Source organism: Populus alba, chromosome 14, assembly GCF_005239225.2.
Source record: "Populus alba chromosome 14, ASM523922v2, whole genome shotgun sequence".
In the NCBI taxonomy this organism is placed as follows: domain Eukaryota; kingdom Viridiplantae; phylum Streptophyta; class Magnoliopsida; order Malpighiales; family Salicaceae; genus Populus; species Populus alba.
Window position 1 is genome coordinate 1,676,389 of NC_133297.1, and position 17,470 is coordinate 1,693,858.

The 17,470-nt window shown below is 35.5% G+C and overlaps 3 protein-coding genes across 4 annotated transcripts; all 3 read left to right on the forward strand.

Annotated features, from left to right (window-relative positions):
* Nucleotides 1–353: 353 nt before the first annotated feature.
* On the forward strand, nt 354–3,086 carry LOC118036436 (cytochrome P450 81C13). Its single transcript, XM_035042134.2, has 2 exons — nt 354–1,299; nt 2,291–3,086. Exons 1-2 carry the CDS (start codon nt 382–384, stop codon nt 2,909–2,911), a joined length of 1,539 nt encoding a protein of 512 aa, XP_034898025.1. The 5' UTR covers nt 354–381; the 3' UTR covers nt 2,912–3,086.
* Nucleotides 3,087–7,276: 4,190 nt separating this feature from the next.
* LOC118036408 (cytochrome P450 81Q32) lies at nt 7,277–10,308 on the forward strand. Of its 2 annotated transcripts, none has more exons than XM_073404533.1 (3): nt 7,277–8,485; nt 8,680–9,290; nt 10,045–10,308. In XM_073404533.1, exons 1-3 carry the CDS (start codon nt 7,556–7,558, stop codon nt 10,241–10,243), a joined length of 1,740 nt encoding a protein of 579 aa, XP_073260634.1. In that variant the 5' UTR covers nt 7,277–7,555; the 3' UTR covers nt 10,244–10,308. The 2 variants fall into 2 exon arrangements, with proteins under 2 accessions (XP_073260634.1, XP_034897991.1); XM_035042100.2 differs by having other exon boundaries at nt 7,280–8,485; nt 8,680–9,317; nt 9,931–10,116.
* Nucleotides 10,309–11,056: 748 nt separating this feature from the next.
* LOC118036426 (MFP1 attachment factor 1) lies at nt 11,057–11,850 on the forward strand. The gene has a single exon (XM_035042121.2). It carries the CDS (start codon nt 11,139–11,141, stop codon nt 11,679–11,681), a length of 543 nt encoding a protein of 180 aa, XP_034898012.1. The 5' UTR covers nt 11,057–11,138; the 3' UTR covers nt 11,682–11,850.
* Nucleotides 11,851–17,470: the final 5,620 nt, after the last annotated feature.

Sequence of the window (17,470 nt, forward strand, 5' to 3'; positions counted from 1 at the left end):
TTTCTGCGAGGTAATTACAAATAATCCTATTTTCTGTGTTCCATTCGGAATGGTTGCAAACTTGCAATTATTCCATTGCAAAGTGTTGGGCTGGTCAAAGCGATAATGGGTTGATCCTGGGCTTAAAAACAAATGCCATTTTATTTCAAATAACTTAAATAAATGCTTTATCTGCAAATAGGCTTCAGGCCCAATAAAATATAGTTCAGTGTCCCGTCTAGACTCTAGAAAGTCAACTGGCTCTATACCTCAAGCGAAAGACCTTGTTAGTTTTTCCACGTGTTAAATGCCAATTTGACTTTTGTTTTTTTTTAACCACCCAAATTTTATTATTTAACCAGATAAGAATAAGAGTTGGATAACTGGACTAGTCACTCTTTCATGCTTCTCTTGGAAAACATGCTGTCTTACTACTGCCTTGCTTTCTTCTTCCTAATTTTTCTTGTGATCAAATATGTATTCCACGGTAACAAAAACTCGCCGCCAAGTCCTCCTTCGCTTCCAATAATAGGCCATCTCCACCTTCTCAAGCCACCACTACACCAAACGCTACAGACTTTATTGCAGCAATATGGCCCAGTTCTTTCCCTTAAAGTAGGCTGCAGGTCTATGCTTGTTCTTAGTTCTCCATCAGCTGTTGAAGAATGTTTCACAAAGAACGACGTGGTCCTTTCCAACAGGCCTACTTTCTTAGTCGGAGATCATTTAACATACAACTATACCACTGTGATCTTCTCTCCATATGGCCATCTTTGGCGTACCCTAAGGCGCTTCGCCGTCTTTGAAATGTTCTCGCAGAAAGGCCTCATTAAGTTCTCTGCAGTCCGCAAAGAAGAAGTTTGCTCCCTTCTCCGCCAATTGTCTAAAGTCTCCTGTAGTGGCAACAAAAAGGTGGATTTGCATTATTTCTTCTCACTCCTCAGTTTCAATGTCGCTATGAGGATGTCTGCTGGTAAGAAATGTATTGAAGAGGAGGTTGCCTGCTCGGATCTGGGCAAGCAGGATCTTATGGAACTCAAAAAGATATTCCATCCACCTTTATCCACGAGTTTGTGTGATTTCTTTCCTGCTTTGAAATGGATCAATTACAGAGGGTTTGAGAAGAGTGTTATCAAGGTGCGTGATGCGAGGGATGGATTTTCGCAAGACTTGGTAGATGAGATTCGACAAAAGAAAACCAGTTCATGTTCAAGTCCTGATGCAGGACCGGAGAAGACAACTGTGATCGAAGCTTTATTGTCTCTCCAAGAACAAGAACCTGATTTCTATACAGATGATATCATCAAGGGTCTCGTATTGGTAAGCAGTTTTTGCAGGCAGATTTAGATTGATTGTCTTTCCATCTGTTTCTGAATTTTGGTTTGCAATCGACAAAATTATTTCCTCTTCATCGTTGGCCATTAAGAATTGCATGGAGAAATTTATTGTGATTATTTCGTTTCTCCCTTATTTTTTCAACTGCCAACTGACTAATGTCGCAGAAAAATTACCTAGACAGATGCTTCATGCTTGTGATGTTGCTTGCCTGTAAGAGAGCTGATGAGCTGTTCTTGCTGGCTTGCTGTATCTCTTTCTGCTTTTTTCTTTTCCCCTCACCAATTTGTCTGTCTTCGTTTGGTTTTATTACGTGCTCTTTGTAGTTAATCTAGACGGGCTATGTGACCCGGTTTTCCAGGTTAATTCTAGTTAATTCGATTAAGGTTTTCGATTGATCTAGTTACATATCCAATCGAAACCTCAGTGGGGTTAATTAAAAAAGAAACGATGACTTTTTAACTAAAATAATTAATCTGAATTGACTCCATGATTTGTGTATTGATATGATAATCTATTAATCCATGCTATTTTTTGAGCTAGTTATTTACCTTTGAGAAAAACCGAACTGCAGATTATATTATTATAGAAATGTTATCATCAATATCTTAAAAAATTCCTCATGAAAAATGGATGCCGTATGCTAATTGCAGTATAACAATTCTGCCGGTCACTTTCTCAATTCATGCATCTCCCCTTGTCTAGTTCTGGCTCGTTTTCTTTTTTGCCCCCATGTATCACGATCGAACGTGGCTATATATTTGTTTCCCAGCTGATCACAATACAGCTATCAAGTTCTTAAAATATGGACAAGGAAGATGAATTGATAGATTTGTTCACATTTTTTATTCAATTATTATGGAGTATGCTGCAGTGTAAATGGATGTGTATGTTACTAATGCTTCTGTTCAGAATTGAACACAAGTATATATCGGCAATTATCCCTGGCTGAATTGATTTTCTTCTTGTTCTACAGGCAATGTTTGCTGCAGGAACAGATACAGTAGCTGTTACCATGGAATGGGCAATGTCACTTCTGCTGAATCATCCAGAGATGTTGCAGAAGGTAAGAGAAGAGATTGATAGTCAAGTTGGGCATACGCGTTTGGTAGAGGAGTTGGATCTTCCGAAGCTAAAATATCTCCGTTGCGTTATCAATGAGACGCTTCGGTTGTATCCTGTTGTGCCACTCTTACTCCCACGGTGTCCATCTGAAGACTGTACCGTGGCAGGATACAAGGTTCCAAAAGGCACAATCCTACTGGTGAATGCTTTCGCCATGCACAGGGATCCCAAGATGTGGGAACAACCTGACAGGTTCAAGCCAGAGAGATTTGAAGCGACCGAGGAGGAAAAGGAAGGCATCAAGTTTATTCCATTTGGTATGGGAAGGAGGGCTTGCCCAGGATCTAACATGGGCATGCGCGCAATCATGTTGGCGATGGCTGCACTTTTTCAGTGCTTTGAGTGGGAGAGGACTGGACCGGAGATGGTTGATATGACACCAGCAGCAGCAATTTCTATGGTTAAGGTTAAGCCTTTGGAGGCTTTTTGTAAACCGTATCCTTCCATGGCTAACCTATTCACCCAGCTCTAGTGCGAAGGTATGATCGGGCTTCTGGTCCTTCTATGTTGCCTTTTTCTTTGGCTGGACCGCTTCAATCTTCATGCTCATTCTGGAACGATTAATATGTAAATTATTGCTTGATTTGTGTGATTGAGCTGTAAGGAAAACGTGTTGTTGCCTTTGAAATAAATAATGTTTAGATCCATCATCCTGTTGATTTTTGTTTCATAGTTTTTGAGAAGATGCCTTATTTTTATTTTTAAAAAATCAAAACTACATTATTTTAACAAAAAATTTCATTGAAAAAACCAGCGAGTTGATGACTAGATCTTGATCGGATTAGGTTTAGATCCACTAAATCACTGGAACAATTTAAGTTTTTGACGTGATTAGCTAAGTTTTTTTTTATTTTTCTTTAACTTGATGTAGAACTAAGTTGATTGGTCCTGAATCGACTTGTCAGCATAAAAAAAAAAAAAAAAAACAGGGTAAAAGTTAAATATGCTCACCCACTACCCCCATTAACATATTGTCCTAGATCACTAGCTTTCTTTCTACCGTGTCCAATCTTTAAATAGAGAAATAGAGAAGGAATCATATATCCGCTAGTATCTGGTTGAACCTGGCAATCCTCCTTTCTGTCTAGTTGATACAATATATAGCAAAAAAAATAGAATTAAATTTTTTTCAACCTTAAAGAAAAGCTCACCCGCCTCTGTATAGCAAAAAAATCATCCCTTAAAAGAAAAATAATTAAATTATGAAAATATATTAAAAAAAATTCCACTCCTAATCTAAACTCATCCCTAGTGAGATAGTGATTGAATCTAAATTATAATTATTTTGTCTGGTATTTAAATATTCTTATTTTTTTAAGCTTTGTCGTATCTAACTAAAGAAAGGTGAAAATCATTTCACTTAAATTATCTTATCTCACCTTAATTTCAAAAGTTGCAATTTTTTTCTTTTGACTTTTTCCATTGATGTAATGTTAAGGCTGGCCAATTTGGTTGCTTTATACATTTCAAACACTAACACCCATTAGACGCCCGTCATAACAGCCTTCCCTATGATTTATATCAATAAATCTACCGCTGCATATCAATCACACTGTCACCTTTAACCCAATAATGCCGTTCAAATGATTTTCGTAAAAAATTATTTATTTTAATTTTAAATTATTAATTTTATATTTTGAAATTATATTAACGTGTATTGATATAAAAAATAATTTTTTTTTAAATAAATTATTTTAATACATTTTAAATACAATTAAAATCTCCATAGAGCAAAACATGAGAAGAAAAGAAAGAAGGGTAACAGTAATTTATTTTAATTTCCAATAATGTAATGTACTTCATTTTCTAAAAATGGATGCAGGCAATGTTAATTGCTGGAAGTGAGACTTCATCTGCTACTATGGAATGGGCAATGTCACTTCTCCTTGAGCATCTTGAAGCAATGAAAAGGGCTTCGGCTGAGATGGACACTAAATGCTGGACAGGTTCGCTTTTTGGATGTAACTGATCTACCGAAGCTAAGTTACCTTCAGAACATAAACGACGAGCCACCTAGATTATATCCACCAGGTTCGCTAATAAATTTTTTCACAATATAATAACATAACTAATTTTATAATATAAATTAATTATTTTAATACAAGAGTTAATATAAATATCATAATTGTAGAGCACTAACTAGACATAAAAAAATAACACTAATTACAATTAAAAAAAAAAAGAAGTTCTAAAGGCCCTATAAAAATAGCTCGTTAATAAGCTATAAGCCTGGAAAAAAAATAACAAGAGGGTGAATTTAACAACTCAGTAGGTAGATAACGTTTAATATTCGTATACAATGTAATAAAACAATAATGAATATATATACAAATATGACTTTAAGTTTTTATATGAAAGTTTTCCAAATAAGTCATAACAAGAATATCATAAGGTAAAACTCGTTAGAAAATTAAAATGTAATGGTTTTTCCGAAATCTAATTCAAAAGAAAACAAATCTTAACACTTGATAACAATTCATCAAATAAACCTCAATTATCCACAAAACCAATCTGAATAACTAAAACTATAGTTAGGGACTATTCTAGAATTTTCTTAAATTTTTAGGGGTCAAATTATAATTTTATCAAATCGGAGGACTAAACTGAAAATATCATAAATTCATAACTACATGAACCAAACTGGTTATTTTTTTCAAAAACTCAAAAATCAAACTATTCTAATTCAAAATAAAACAAATCATAAAACATGATAACAATTCACAAAATAAATCTCAATTATTCATCACATCAATTTAAAAAACTAAAATTACAACTAGGGATCATATTGGAATTTTCTTAGATTTTTAGGGTCAAATTGCAATTTTATCAAATTAAAGGATGAAATTAAAAATATCATAAATTCATAACTATATGAACCAAATTGTCATTTTTCACAAAAACCTAAACATCAAAAGGTTTTTCCAAAATCTAATTCAAAAGAAAACAAAGAACAAAAAAAAAAAAAATTCACCAAATAAACCTCAATGGTTCATCGAGTCAATTTGAAAAGCTAAAATTACAACTAGGACCATTTTGAAATTTTCTCATATTTTTAGGAATCAGATTGAAGGACCAAACTGAAAATGTCATGAATTCATAACTAAACTGAAATTTTTTTTCATAATTCATAATCAATCCAGCCAAGAAGCATCAAATTATAATTTCTCCAAAGTTCAAGAATTAAGTTGTAATTTTCACAAATTAAGGGACTAAACTAAATTTTATCATCTTCAACTTTAAACCCAGATTTTTCCACAAATCACCTACTAATCTACCAAAATATCTAATTCAAATTTATCATTTAAATAAACCATAATTCAAAATCATCATCTTTACTTAAAATTAACTAAATAAACCATTATCCGTAACAATTAACTCATAATATTCCAATCAATTCATCAATTAAACCCAAAACAAAATCTTCAACAAATTCATAATCTTAATTAATACTAAAAATTATATTCATCAAAACATAAATCTTATATTTTAAACTTATTTTCTCTACATGTCTTCTCTTTTCTTTATCTTTTCTTCTTTCTCTTCTTCTTCTTACGGTTCCCTCTCTTCAAATCTGAGTCTTCTCTTTCTTCCTTTCTTTTATATTTATCAACTATTTGTTCAATTACTAAAATGTCCTTCATCAACATACACCTAAAACCTACTCTTCTAAGGGTACTGAGGTCATTTTCTATTACATCTTCTTTTTTTATTTCAAAATATTACAGTGAGAGAAGGGTTCAAGCTAATTCCATTGGGTGTTGGCAAGCGGATAAGTCCTGGGATTGTTCTAGGCAGGCGAGTGGTAGGACTGACATTAGATGCTTTAATTCAATCGTTTGAATAGAACGAGATTGGCAAAGAGGAAATCAACATGGAAGATGGAATACGACTCACTATGCCCAAATCATGATGCTTGGGATACATTGGGCCCATAAAATCATCACTAAATTGGAAATCAGCGGGTTATGATCTAATTATGGATTCCATGGCCTACTACCCTGGTAAAACCCGATTCCGTTTTTTGAGTGGGAGATCTTTACTTTAGAATATGATAGAATCAACAAAGTCTCTTTATAATTGTGCAGCCGATATAAATATATAAGCACAAACGAGGACAATGTTATCATGGAGCATCTTGTTAAACCTGGTCTGTTCGGTAAATTGACATGGGAAATCCGTGATTTGAAGTCTAAATTGGAAAAATCATTGATTTGATCTTTGTTTTGGGTGCAATATTCCTTCCTCACTAGTTTTGGACATGGAATGAGAAGAATTTTTTGTGTGAAAACACTGCAAAGGAGCTCTGATGATAAGAATGAGACACATAAATGAGGAGGGCCTCCTCTTTGTTTTGAAACTGCTCGTGGAACGAAGAGCGACGCCTGATCTTTCCATTTAAAAGCAAATGTCTTCCATTACAACAAGAACACATCACAAAGAAAAATAATAAAAAATGGAGAACATGCTTAGGCTTTGGTTCCATTTGGTGATCAAGTTACGACTTACGAGGGCATTCCAGATTCCAGTAAGTAAAGAATCAATGCCAGAACGTCTCCAATCAATAATGCAGACACCTAAGTTAAGAATTAAAAAACAAAACAATTCAAGTTAACGGCCCTAAAACTCTGTTTATTAATTAATATATATCATAATTTTATATATTAATTATAAAATTATGGCATCTCAATTTAGTTTGAATTTGACATCTCAATTTTCAATTCCAATGCCATTAGCTAATGCAAAATGACAAGGGCTATTACACTGACAGAAAATACACGCAAAGGCCAATTTGTTTTAGCTGTCTCTTTCCATTATTTAGATTTTATGGGTTCTAGTGGCCGGCCAGCTGTGTAAAGTTTAACTTTGCAATCACAATTTCTGTGTCTGGCTAATCTAAGCAGTCTCTGGGTGAATGATTGTGATATTTGTAAAGTTCCTCTAGGATTCAAGACTATCGACTTCAAGATTTCATAGTGGGAAGTGTAATCGAATCAGTCTGAATCTCTATACCCTGTCCATCATAGCTTATCTGCAATTCTTCATACTAATTACTGCTGTCTTCTCGTGAATTTTATTAACATCCATCCCTCTTACGCAGAAGCCTGCACAAAGGAAGATGGAGGTATCTCACTGGTTCAACTTTGCAGCACTATTCTTCTTCTTTGTGCTTGCATCAAAGCTTATTATATACAAACTTCGAAATCCCAAAAACCTCCCACCTAGTCCACCTTCCCGTCCCATCATAGGGCATCTCCATTTATTAAAGCAACCAATTCATAGAACACTGTGCGAGCTTTCTAAGAAGTATGGTGACATACTGTTTCTCCGATTTGGGACTCGTAAAGTCCTTGTAATCTCTTCACCATCAGCCGTTGAAGAGTGCTTTACTAGAAAAGATGTAATATTTGCTAACCGCCCTCGTACACTAGCTGGAAAACATCTCAATTACAACTCGACAACCATGGGTTTCTCTTCTTATGGTGAGCATTGGCGCAACCTCAGGCGCTTAACAACCATTGAGCTCTTCTCTGCAAGTCGTGTTGCCTCGTTCTCTGATATTAGAAAAGAGGAAGTTCAGCTATTGCTAAAGCAGTTGTTTCGGGATTCCAGCAAACAACAGGCTAAGGCGGGGCTTACAGCAAGTTTTATGGAGCTTACATTCAATGTTATGATGAGAATGATTGCAGGGAAACGTTACTATGGAAAAGAAGTGGTAGATGAAGAAGCGAGACAGTTTCATAATATTATAAAAGAAATGGAGGCGCTGCGAGGGAGTTCTAATATGAATGATTTCTTTCCAGTACTGCAATGGATAGATTTCCAAGGTTTGGAGAAGAGAATGATGGGGTTGAAGAAGAAGATGGACAAATTCTTGCAGGATCTCATCGAGGAGCACCAGAAAGTGAGGAGTCAGTCATCTCAATCCACCAAGATAACCGGTTTGGGCAACCAAAAGAGAAACATGACACTTATTGATGTTATGTTATCGTTGAAAGAGACAGAACCTGAATTCTATACTGATCAAACCATAAAAGGTGTAATCATGGTAAGAAAATCTCTAGAACTTGTGATCCCAATTTCAACAAATTGACCAGAGACAACTGTTGGGGATCACAAGTGATCATTCAGTTAGGTGATGGGCAATAGGCTCTTTACTGTTGATAAATTTCTACTAATATTCCTGTTTTTCTGATATCTTCATCCTGAAGACACATTGGTAACACATCTGAGCATGTGCAGTCAACACTAACCGCAGGAAGCCAAACTTCAGCAGCTACCTTAGAGTGGGCAATGTCGCTTCTCCTTAACAATCCGGAAAAAATGCAAAAGGCTTCTGAAGAGATAGATGCTATTGTTGGAGCAGAGCACATATTGGATGAAGTAGATGTAACAAAGCTCAGTTACCTCCAAAACATAATTAACGAGACATTTAGGCTCTTTCCACCTGCTCCGCTTCTTTTACCACATGAATCTTCCGAGGACTGCACTATTAGTGGTTTGCATGTGCCCCGAGGCACAATGTTACTGGTCAATACTTGGAGCATTCATAGAGATACCAAGCTGTGGGTGGAGCCAACAAAATTCATGCCAGAGAGATTTGAAGGTGGAGAAGGTGAAGGGTATAGACTGCTTCCATTTGGTGCTGGGAGGCGGGCTTGTCCCGGGGCTGGTCTAGCCAAGCGAATCATAGGCCTGACACTAGGTGTCTTGATTCAGTGCTTTGAGTGGGATAGAGTTAGCAAGGAGGAGATTAACTTGACAGAGGGAACAGGGCTTACCATGCCCAAAGCTGAACCACTGGAGGCGGTGTGCAGACCTCGCCAATCCATGGTCAACCTCCTCTCTTCTATGTGAAGCATATGGATGATTTCCCTAAAGTATGCTCTCTTTGTTTGCTCTGAGACATTCTATAACTAAGTTTTTCATAGCATCCACAATAATATATATAAGCAATGAAAACCTGTCCCAACTTTGATGAACAAACGAACCAGAATGTAGTTTGGCTTGCTTAATTCCAGTCGCATGTTTTGCTTGCAATCTGACTAGAAAAGTCCTAATATCTGATCATGTAACTTCCCTTGACTGATTCTAATGTTTATCATATCAAAAAAATCATCTTAACTTCAAAAATTAAATTTAAATTATTAGGTTCATAGAAACAGAATTTTTTACGCAACAGCACTTTCCGGCTTCTTGGTGATTTCTTGAGCAGTTCTATGGTCTTTACTTTTTTAATGTAGATGCAGCTCTATATAGTTTAGTGCATGCGTGAGTGAACACTTTCAAAACTCCACTTGCTGCAACTTGCAAGGGGTTCGAATTTAGCGATGCACAGAGCTATGTTTACGGGGTGACCAGGTCCCTGCTTATAAGATTGCACATTAATTTTGAAGATTTTGCCAGTAACTCCATAGCCGAAGGCTTAATTCCGCCATGTTATAAGACCTCTCTACACCGTGCAATTGAATGTTTGTTTTACAAATTTTTCAGTGAAGGTTTCTGGTGACGATTCCTTCGATTTGGGAGGGTTGCTGCACCTTGACCTCGAGATATTTCAGTACAATCTTTCGTAGGTTTGGAATTGATACCATTTGGAGTGGGGAGGAGGTCATGTCCCTTGGCTGGCCTTGCTAATAGGGTGGTGGGATTAGCATTGGCTTCCTTGATTCAATGCTTTGAGTGGGAGAGAATTCGTGAAGATGAAGTAGACATGTCTGAGGGGTCAGGAATCACCATGCTTAAAGCTAAGCCTTTGAAAGCAATGTTCGAAGCTCGCATGTCCATGATTGATGTCCTTGCGTAGCTGGGAATTCTGTCTGATCACCTTTGCAAAATAATCATTACAGATCCAAATTAGTTCCTCTGCAATTACAGATCTTTATCTTTATTATTTGTCTGTAGCTAAAGCATTGCAGCATCTTATCTTCTGTAATATAGAAAAGGAGTTTCAGAGTATGAAAGTGGTGATTTTTTAAAATGTTTTTATTTATAAATATATTACAATATTTTTTAAAAAAATAATTAAAAAAAAATAAAAACTGTTTTTCTACCTGGACAAATATCACGTTTTAAATTGTGGTTTTTCATTGTCATCTCACCCCTGGTCTCTGTATTTCTATTCGCAAAAATTACTTATTGGCATGGCCTGGTCTTAGATTACCAATACCGGTTACATTTGAGCAAGGTCGCGCTTCAAAGCTTTAGCTTCTTGTGCATTGCCTCAAAAGAGAGGGCAGAGGTCTTTTCTGTGCTGTCAATTAAGCATCATTGCGTAGTTTTTTTTTTTTTTTTTTTACGGGTTAACTCATTTGATTGGACTAGGTTTAATGAGAATGGTTGTCTCTAAAAAATTAAGAAAGAAAAAAAAATCCAATTTTAAATATGAAATTTGCTTAAAAATAAAAGTTGAAGATTAAAGGATATTTTACAAATTAATATATCTTCGTCACCAAGTAACGTATAGTTAATTTCATTTTTTTTTAATTCGGAACATTACCTATAATTTTGTTTTCCACAGCCGTCCACGTGGCATTGAACACTCCTGATTGTCACGAATTAGATCTAAGGTGACCCGTCACACGACATCACCCCATCATAAAACGACGCCACACCAATTCCCCTTCACATTTCACACACCCGTAGTACTTCCATCCTTTTCTCTCTCAGCCCCTCGCCTCTCTTGCAAAAAGAACCCCAAAATGTCGGACTCTGAAACAACCCCCACCGTCTCCACCACAGCACCGCCATCAGACGACCACTCCTCTGCGGAGGGTATAAAGAAGCAGGCAAGCGGCGGCTTTTCTTCGCCATTAGACGACCACTACTCTGCGGAGGGTACAAAGAAGCAGACAAGCAGCAGCTTTTCTTTTAGCATTTGGCCACCGGCTCAACGCACTCGCGACGCAATTATAACCCGTCTAATCGAGACCTTATCCACCACGTCCGTTCTCTCCAAGCGCTACGGTACTATACCTCAAGAAGAGGCCTCCGAAGCCTCCCGCCGCATTGAGGAGGAGGCATTCTCTGTCGCCACCACCGTGGCTTCCTCCGAGAAGGACGGGCTTGAGGTTCTCCAGCTTTACTCTAAGGAGATCAGTAAACGGATGTTAGAGACCGTCAAGGCTCGGGCTGGATCGGGTGCCAATGGTGATAATAGTGCGACGGAGACAGCGAGCGCTGATGTGACGCCGAAGGCGGTGGAGAATGAAGAGGTTTCGAGTTCTGCTGAGGCTGAAGCTTGATCTAATTAGGGTTTTTAGCTTCAAACGTGGTATGCTTTTAGGGTTTTTTTATCTTTTTAATTTTGGTGTTTACTATGTTGAGATCTGGATATTTTAACTTATGGTTTTTAATGGTGATTATATGATGATAATGATTTAGTATTATTATTAATAACTAGGTTTATTCTAATTTCTGATTGTTACAGTTATGTGTTTTGATGTGTTTGCTATTTGCTGGGCTATTTGTGATCATGACAGTGTCAATGAAGTGAAAATTTAGGTCTTATCAGCATGTTCATTGATTGATATCATAGAATATAGGGCACACAGATGGGCTCGTGTTAGGGATTTGATTTAATGGTGGGCAAATTTTGTTTTGTGTATGTAATTGTGGTTTCTTAGAGCCAAATCTGTTGTGTTTGATTTAAGAGCTTAAACTCGTATCGTTATGTTTTTTTTTTGCTTTTTGCTTTTTGCTTTTCGCTTATCTTGAATTTCAATTGGGGCATTTTATAGAATTGTTTTAGAAATATAATCACTATACTACATTGCTGGAGGGTAGTGAAAACAAGGAGAAATTGGACACATAGTGAATTGGGGAGAAAATGGGGAAAAAGAAAAATGTTGTGAATCTACATGTTATTGCAGTATTTCCTCTGTCAATTGTTGGTGTTGTGAGATGTCTAAAAGAAAAGGTCATTCCTTTTGTAACGAGTGGGAAGACATTGTTATGTTATTCAACCCTTGATTACGCATGTTGTGCAATTCTCATGAGATGCTTTTGTGTAGACTAGGCTTAATGCACATACAAGTCTTCAATTTTCACTCAGACACCTCAAACACTTTTGTTTATCTAATTTCTAGAATGCATGCTTGTATGATGGAGTGTGGATATGAAGTCCTTATGCTAGTTGTTTTAAAAAAACTCTGTTATTTGGATAGTTGAACCCAGGGAAGTTTCTGTTCTATAGAGTTTGGTACTACTAATGTTTTCTACCATCTTTTTGGTTGATCCAAGTTTCAACTTGGTTCCTATACCTAATTGTTCCTGTGTTAACCCCAGCAGTCTGAAATTCATTTTGAACAGTCTAGGACATTAGGCACGAGCTACTAGTATTATGCTTAGTGACTGGAAAGTGTTCTTGCCCCCATTCTTTTCTGCATCATATACTGATCGTTCTGTGTTGGGTTGTGGGGCCGTTTTCAACTTCTGAAAACGATTAGACTTAAATGTCACCGGTAATATCTCTCATTGCAAAAGGCAGCCATTTCATTTTCTGGAATTTAAATCAGTTAGTATGACTGCAGTACAAAAGGCAGCCTATCTCCCCTCATCATTTGACGTATTTATATATTTTTTTTTTGCTGGATCCTTCTGGCATGTGTGGAGCGTTGCGTCAATCATTCTCTTGGATCATGATTGTCAAGAATAATGTGGATGCTTTCTCAGTAAAAAAAGAAGGATAGGAGTCGTTGTCTAGTATTTTAGTCAATAAAAACTTTAACTAGTCTCGAAGTCTAGGTAAGGGGATTAATTGCGTAAAGAGAATGTATTAACACCTTTAGTACGCCTTACTTGAAGTAAGTTGCATTGTTTATTTGTCTGATATAAACTAAAATAATGTTGTGTTTTCTAACCTTTGACATGTCTAAGGTTTAAGAAAAGACCTCTTTGATAAGGATGTCTTTATCTTATCAGGTTAAAAATCTAATCGTTTTACTACCAACATAAAAAATAAAATAATTTTTTTATTTATTTTAATATTAAGAATACGTTTTACATATAAGTTTATAATCCTACATATTAAAAGAAACAAAATAATTATTTTTTTGTATTTTTAAAATGTGGGCCAAAATCCTTTAGAATTTATGAACTTATAAAATTCATGGAATAATTTTTAAAAAAACATGTCAAAGTATTTTAGATTTTCAAAAAAATGCTTAAATAAATTTAGGATTTTTAGTCGTGTGTGTGTGTGTTTTTCTTAGGTTTTGTTTGGTAAAAATTTATTTTTTCTTTGTAATAAAACTATCAAATGTCAATCACATCTTTAAACCCAAAAGCCCTTTAACAAAAATTATTGTAAACCAAATAGGGCCTTAAATCTTTTGACCCAATTTGTTTTAAAGATGTAAATGCAACAACACTTGCTAAGTATTTCAAATCTCTTTTCTATGCTTGTAAATATAAATATAAAATAAAATAAATAAAAAATTAATAGAAGCAGGCCACCATGAATCTATTTTTGGATCAACAAGGTATATCTATAACAACTATTCTCTCTTAGCTTTTCTATTTTGCCTCTCACAAAAACTTTTGTTTAGGTTTTTGGGTTTATACTTATGTTTTTTATTGATATTTTTCTTTATTTTTTCTTCTAATCTTTTCTTTTCTTTTTCTTTTTTTCTTCCCCTTTTTTTAACCTTCTTTTCTTGATCTTAAGGAGGGTATTTATAGGGTTTTGCTAATGTTTTGGGAGGTCTTGAATTCATTTTTTACCTCTTGATATTGAAAGAAGTTTTGTAATCCCTTGATAAGAACCTATTAAGAAGCTTTTGTGTGTGAACACATGGAAACCAAATCGGTTTTTGCATGATTGTTGCATTGTTAGGCCTGACTGAGTTACCCACTTTTGAGGTCTCGCTGGAGCAATTCTGATGTTATTGTTGCCTGAGACCACCTGAAGTTGGTAAATAGGATGCACATCTTTCATTTAGATCCAACTTTGCTCAATTTGAAGGCCAACAACCTAACATTTATGAAGTCTGAATGACACGTTGTTTAGGGTTCATAATTTGGGATTTGACAAATTTCAATTGAGTACTTGTTTTTTTAATTACTTGTAATTATACTCACAATTGCCTTTAGACTTTTAATTTCATGCAATTTTATCCTTATCAAACTCAATTGGCAGCCCTAAAGTTTACTACTATTTTCATTTTAGTCCCTGGTTTTGAATTTGTGCATTTCAACCCTCAATTGACCTAAAAATTTTAAATTCTTCAATTTAGCCCATGATTTGGTCAATTTCAGCGTTTATATTCACATGTCTTTATCAGTTTGGTTGTTGGTTTTGGATTTTTTCAATCAAGTCTTTAATTGTCCAACAAACTTTAATATTTATGCAATTAAGATTCTAATTTGATCAAATTAACTTTTAAAAATTGCAATTCAACCCCTAGACTTTAATTTTTTCAATTAAAGCCTAAATTGACTACAAATATTAATTTTTCTTGCAATTAAGCCCTCAATAAATTCAATTAAACCTTGAAAAATTTGAATTGAGTCCTTAAACATTCAATTTTGAATTTTCCTTCTTAAATTGAATTTTCTTTGTCAATAGGACCTTCATCAATCGAAAATACACTGTTAAATTTTTCAATCTTATATATTTTGATCTTCCTCAACTAGTCTTAAGCAATTTCCTAGCTATTCTGGTGTATTCTTCTTACTAATATATTTTTTGATTTTCTTCATATTTGTATTCAATTTTTTTTGGTTTATGTGGGCCCCTAACAACACTGTCTTTATCAAATATTTATTGGTTGGTGTATATTTCTGTTTAAGCATGTCATCAATATTATGCTCTAATCTAGGATGACCTGCCTCACCTGAGTACATTTACTCAATGTTGAAGTTGTGCTGCTGCTTGGACAGCAGAATGAATTGGTTATCCGTGGAGTGGTGGGTATACTCTCTGACCCTGTTGATTATACCCGTGATGTGTGTCATAGCAATGATATAGTACTTGAAATGCACCTCCACTGTTGATTATACCCGTGACACGTGGCCTAAGCATTTTAGCGTAGGAATTGCTTTCTCTACCGAAAGGAAATACCACTCTTCAAGCTTAGAAAGCGTATTGTGAACTGTCAGTGGAAAAGAAAGGGCTCTTTAAGCCAAGAAAGGGGCATTTTTGAATGAGGTTAAGCCAGCCACGAGAAAGAGGAGTAGGAGATTAGGCCGCCTAATTCAGATCAAGGAGAAATCCCCCCAGAAAAGAAAGGGTAGAGCCTTAGCTATAGTCTAACAAGGTTGGTGCTTTACCAATATTAATGCTTGATGTTTGCTCGTGTTAGGCTGATAATATTTGTGACTTCGAAGTTTGGAATTGCAGTGTTTGAAAACTTCCTGTTTCTTTCAAGGCGAGGGACTTTTATACTGTAGTTTTGTGGACCGTATACATGCTTCTACTATAACATTCCTTGCCCCCCAACCTTGTAATTCTGATTTTCCCTTGACACTTGAATCTTTGTATGATAAGTAGGTAACCTAATTGAAAGGATATCTACTGTCGGTAATTGTAGTTGTTTAGAGGACCACACAGAGCTTGTTCACATTACAATCTAGTCGAAGGCTCATGTCTAACCATATAGCCCCTGCATGCTCGATCAAGGTTAATTATTGGGGAAAATATTGGTGTGCGTCGATATGACAGGATTGGCATGGAAGTTTAAATTGTTTTGAGTGATTCCCATCATGCTAATCTCTCTCTTTCTCTCTATTCTAGTAGCTGTAACCTAGAACAGTTCTATATTTTTCTGTATCTGGGTATACTTTATGCAGGCATGCCCTTGGAATAAATTAATTAGTCCTATAGTTATCGTTCAGGTCTTCTGGATGTTCTTTGGTATTTATCCTCGGTGCCTAGAAAGAAACTCGAATCCCTTTACGAGACATCAACATAAGTGGTGGCTGAAGTTATTCTCGTGCACTCTCTCTCTCTGGAGTCCGGAATTTAGTATCAGTATAAAAATCATAGTTATAAGACCGGCCTGAGTCACTGTTTTGCAGTGTTAATGGTCAACTGATTTTTTAAAACGAAAATAATGTCATTTTTTTATTTCTTATTTTTTAAAAAAACTGAAAAGATATCTTTGTAAAAAAATAAAAATCTGATTCAAAATGAAACCTGGCTCGGGCCAGGTCCCGGTTAGCAGACAGTGAGCTTTCCGGCTAATAAAAACAACATATTAGATGTACTAATAAGACAGGGTCAGTGGATGTTATGTCCCAGTAGCTCCAATCCATTTGCTCTTTCACTACAATTGATCCTCGTTAAACTTTTAAAATAGACCGACCAAGATTTGAGGGTAAGCAGTTTGGAGAGGGAGATTTTGCGTCAAATTTGAGAATTCAACTTTGACTCCCACCAAATCAACCTCTTTTTATTTTTTTAAACTCTTGCAGACTTTGATATGCAGCTGCAGCTGTATTCCCAAGTTTTTGACCAGAAAATCGTAGCGGGTGGTGGTGATGAAAGCATTTCTGTCAAAATTATATATTCCCATCCATTTGAATTCAATCGCAAGGGTGTCAGCGGTAGGAGCTCGGTGCACTGGTTGTCGGTTCTCAACTACATTTTCTTTGCTCTTTCTCCTTTTTTCTTGAAAACAAAAAGGTCGGATTAAATTAGGTGGTGTTTGACAAACAGGGACATGGATGAAAAATTGAGGAGCTTGCCAAAAATGACGGAAAGAGTTGTTAATTTGAATGCATTTTACCTGCTTTCTCATCAATGAGTTGTACACTGTAATTCTGCTAATAATATATGGTGTAAATTTATTTTATGATATAATCATAATGGGAAAAAGAATAGGTTTTTCTCCTAATTAATTTAAAGAGGGAGACCCAAGACATTTCACTCCAATTTTTTAGCACAAAATTTTGCCACTTGGGTTTTCTATATTTTTTATGATGACCAATTTTAATTTAAATAACGGGAATATGCATTTAGATTATATGTTTAGTAACGCGTTACAAAGATATTTTATCAAAAATATTTTTAATTAAAAATATTTTAAAGAAA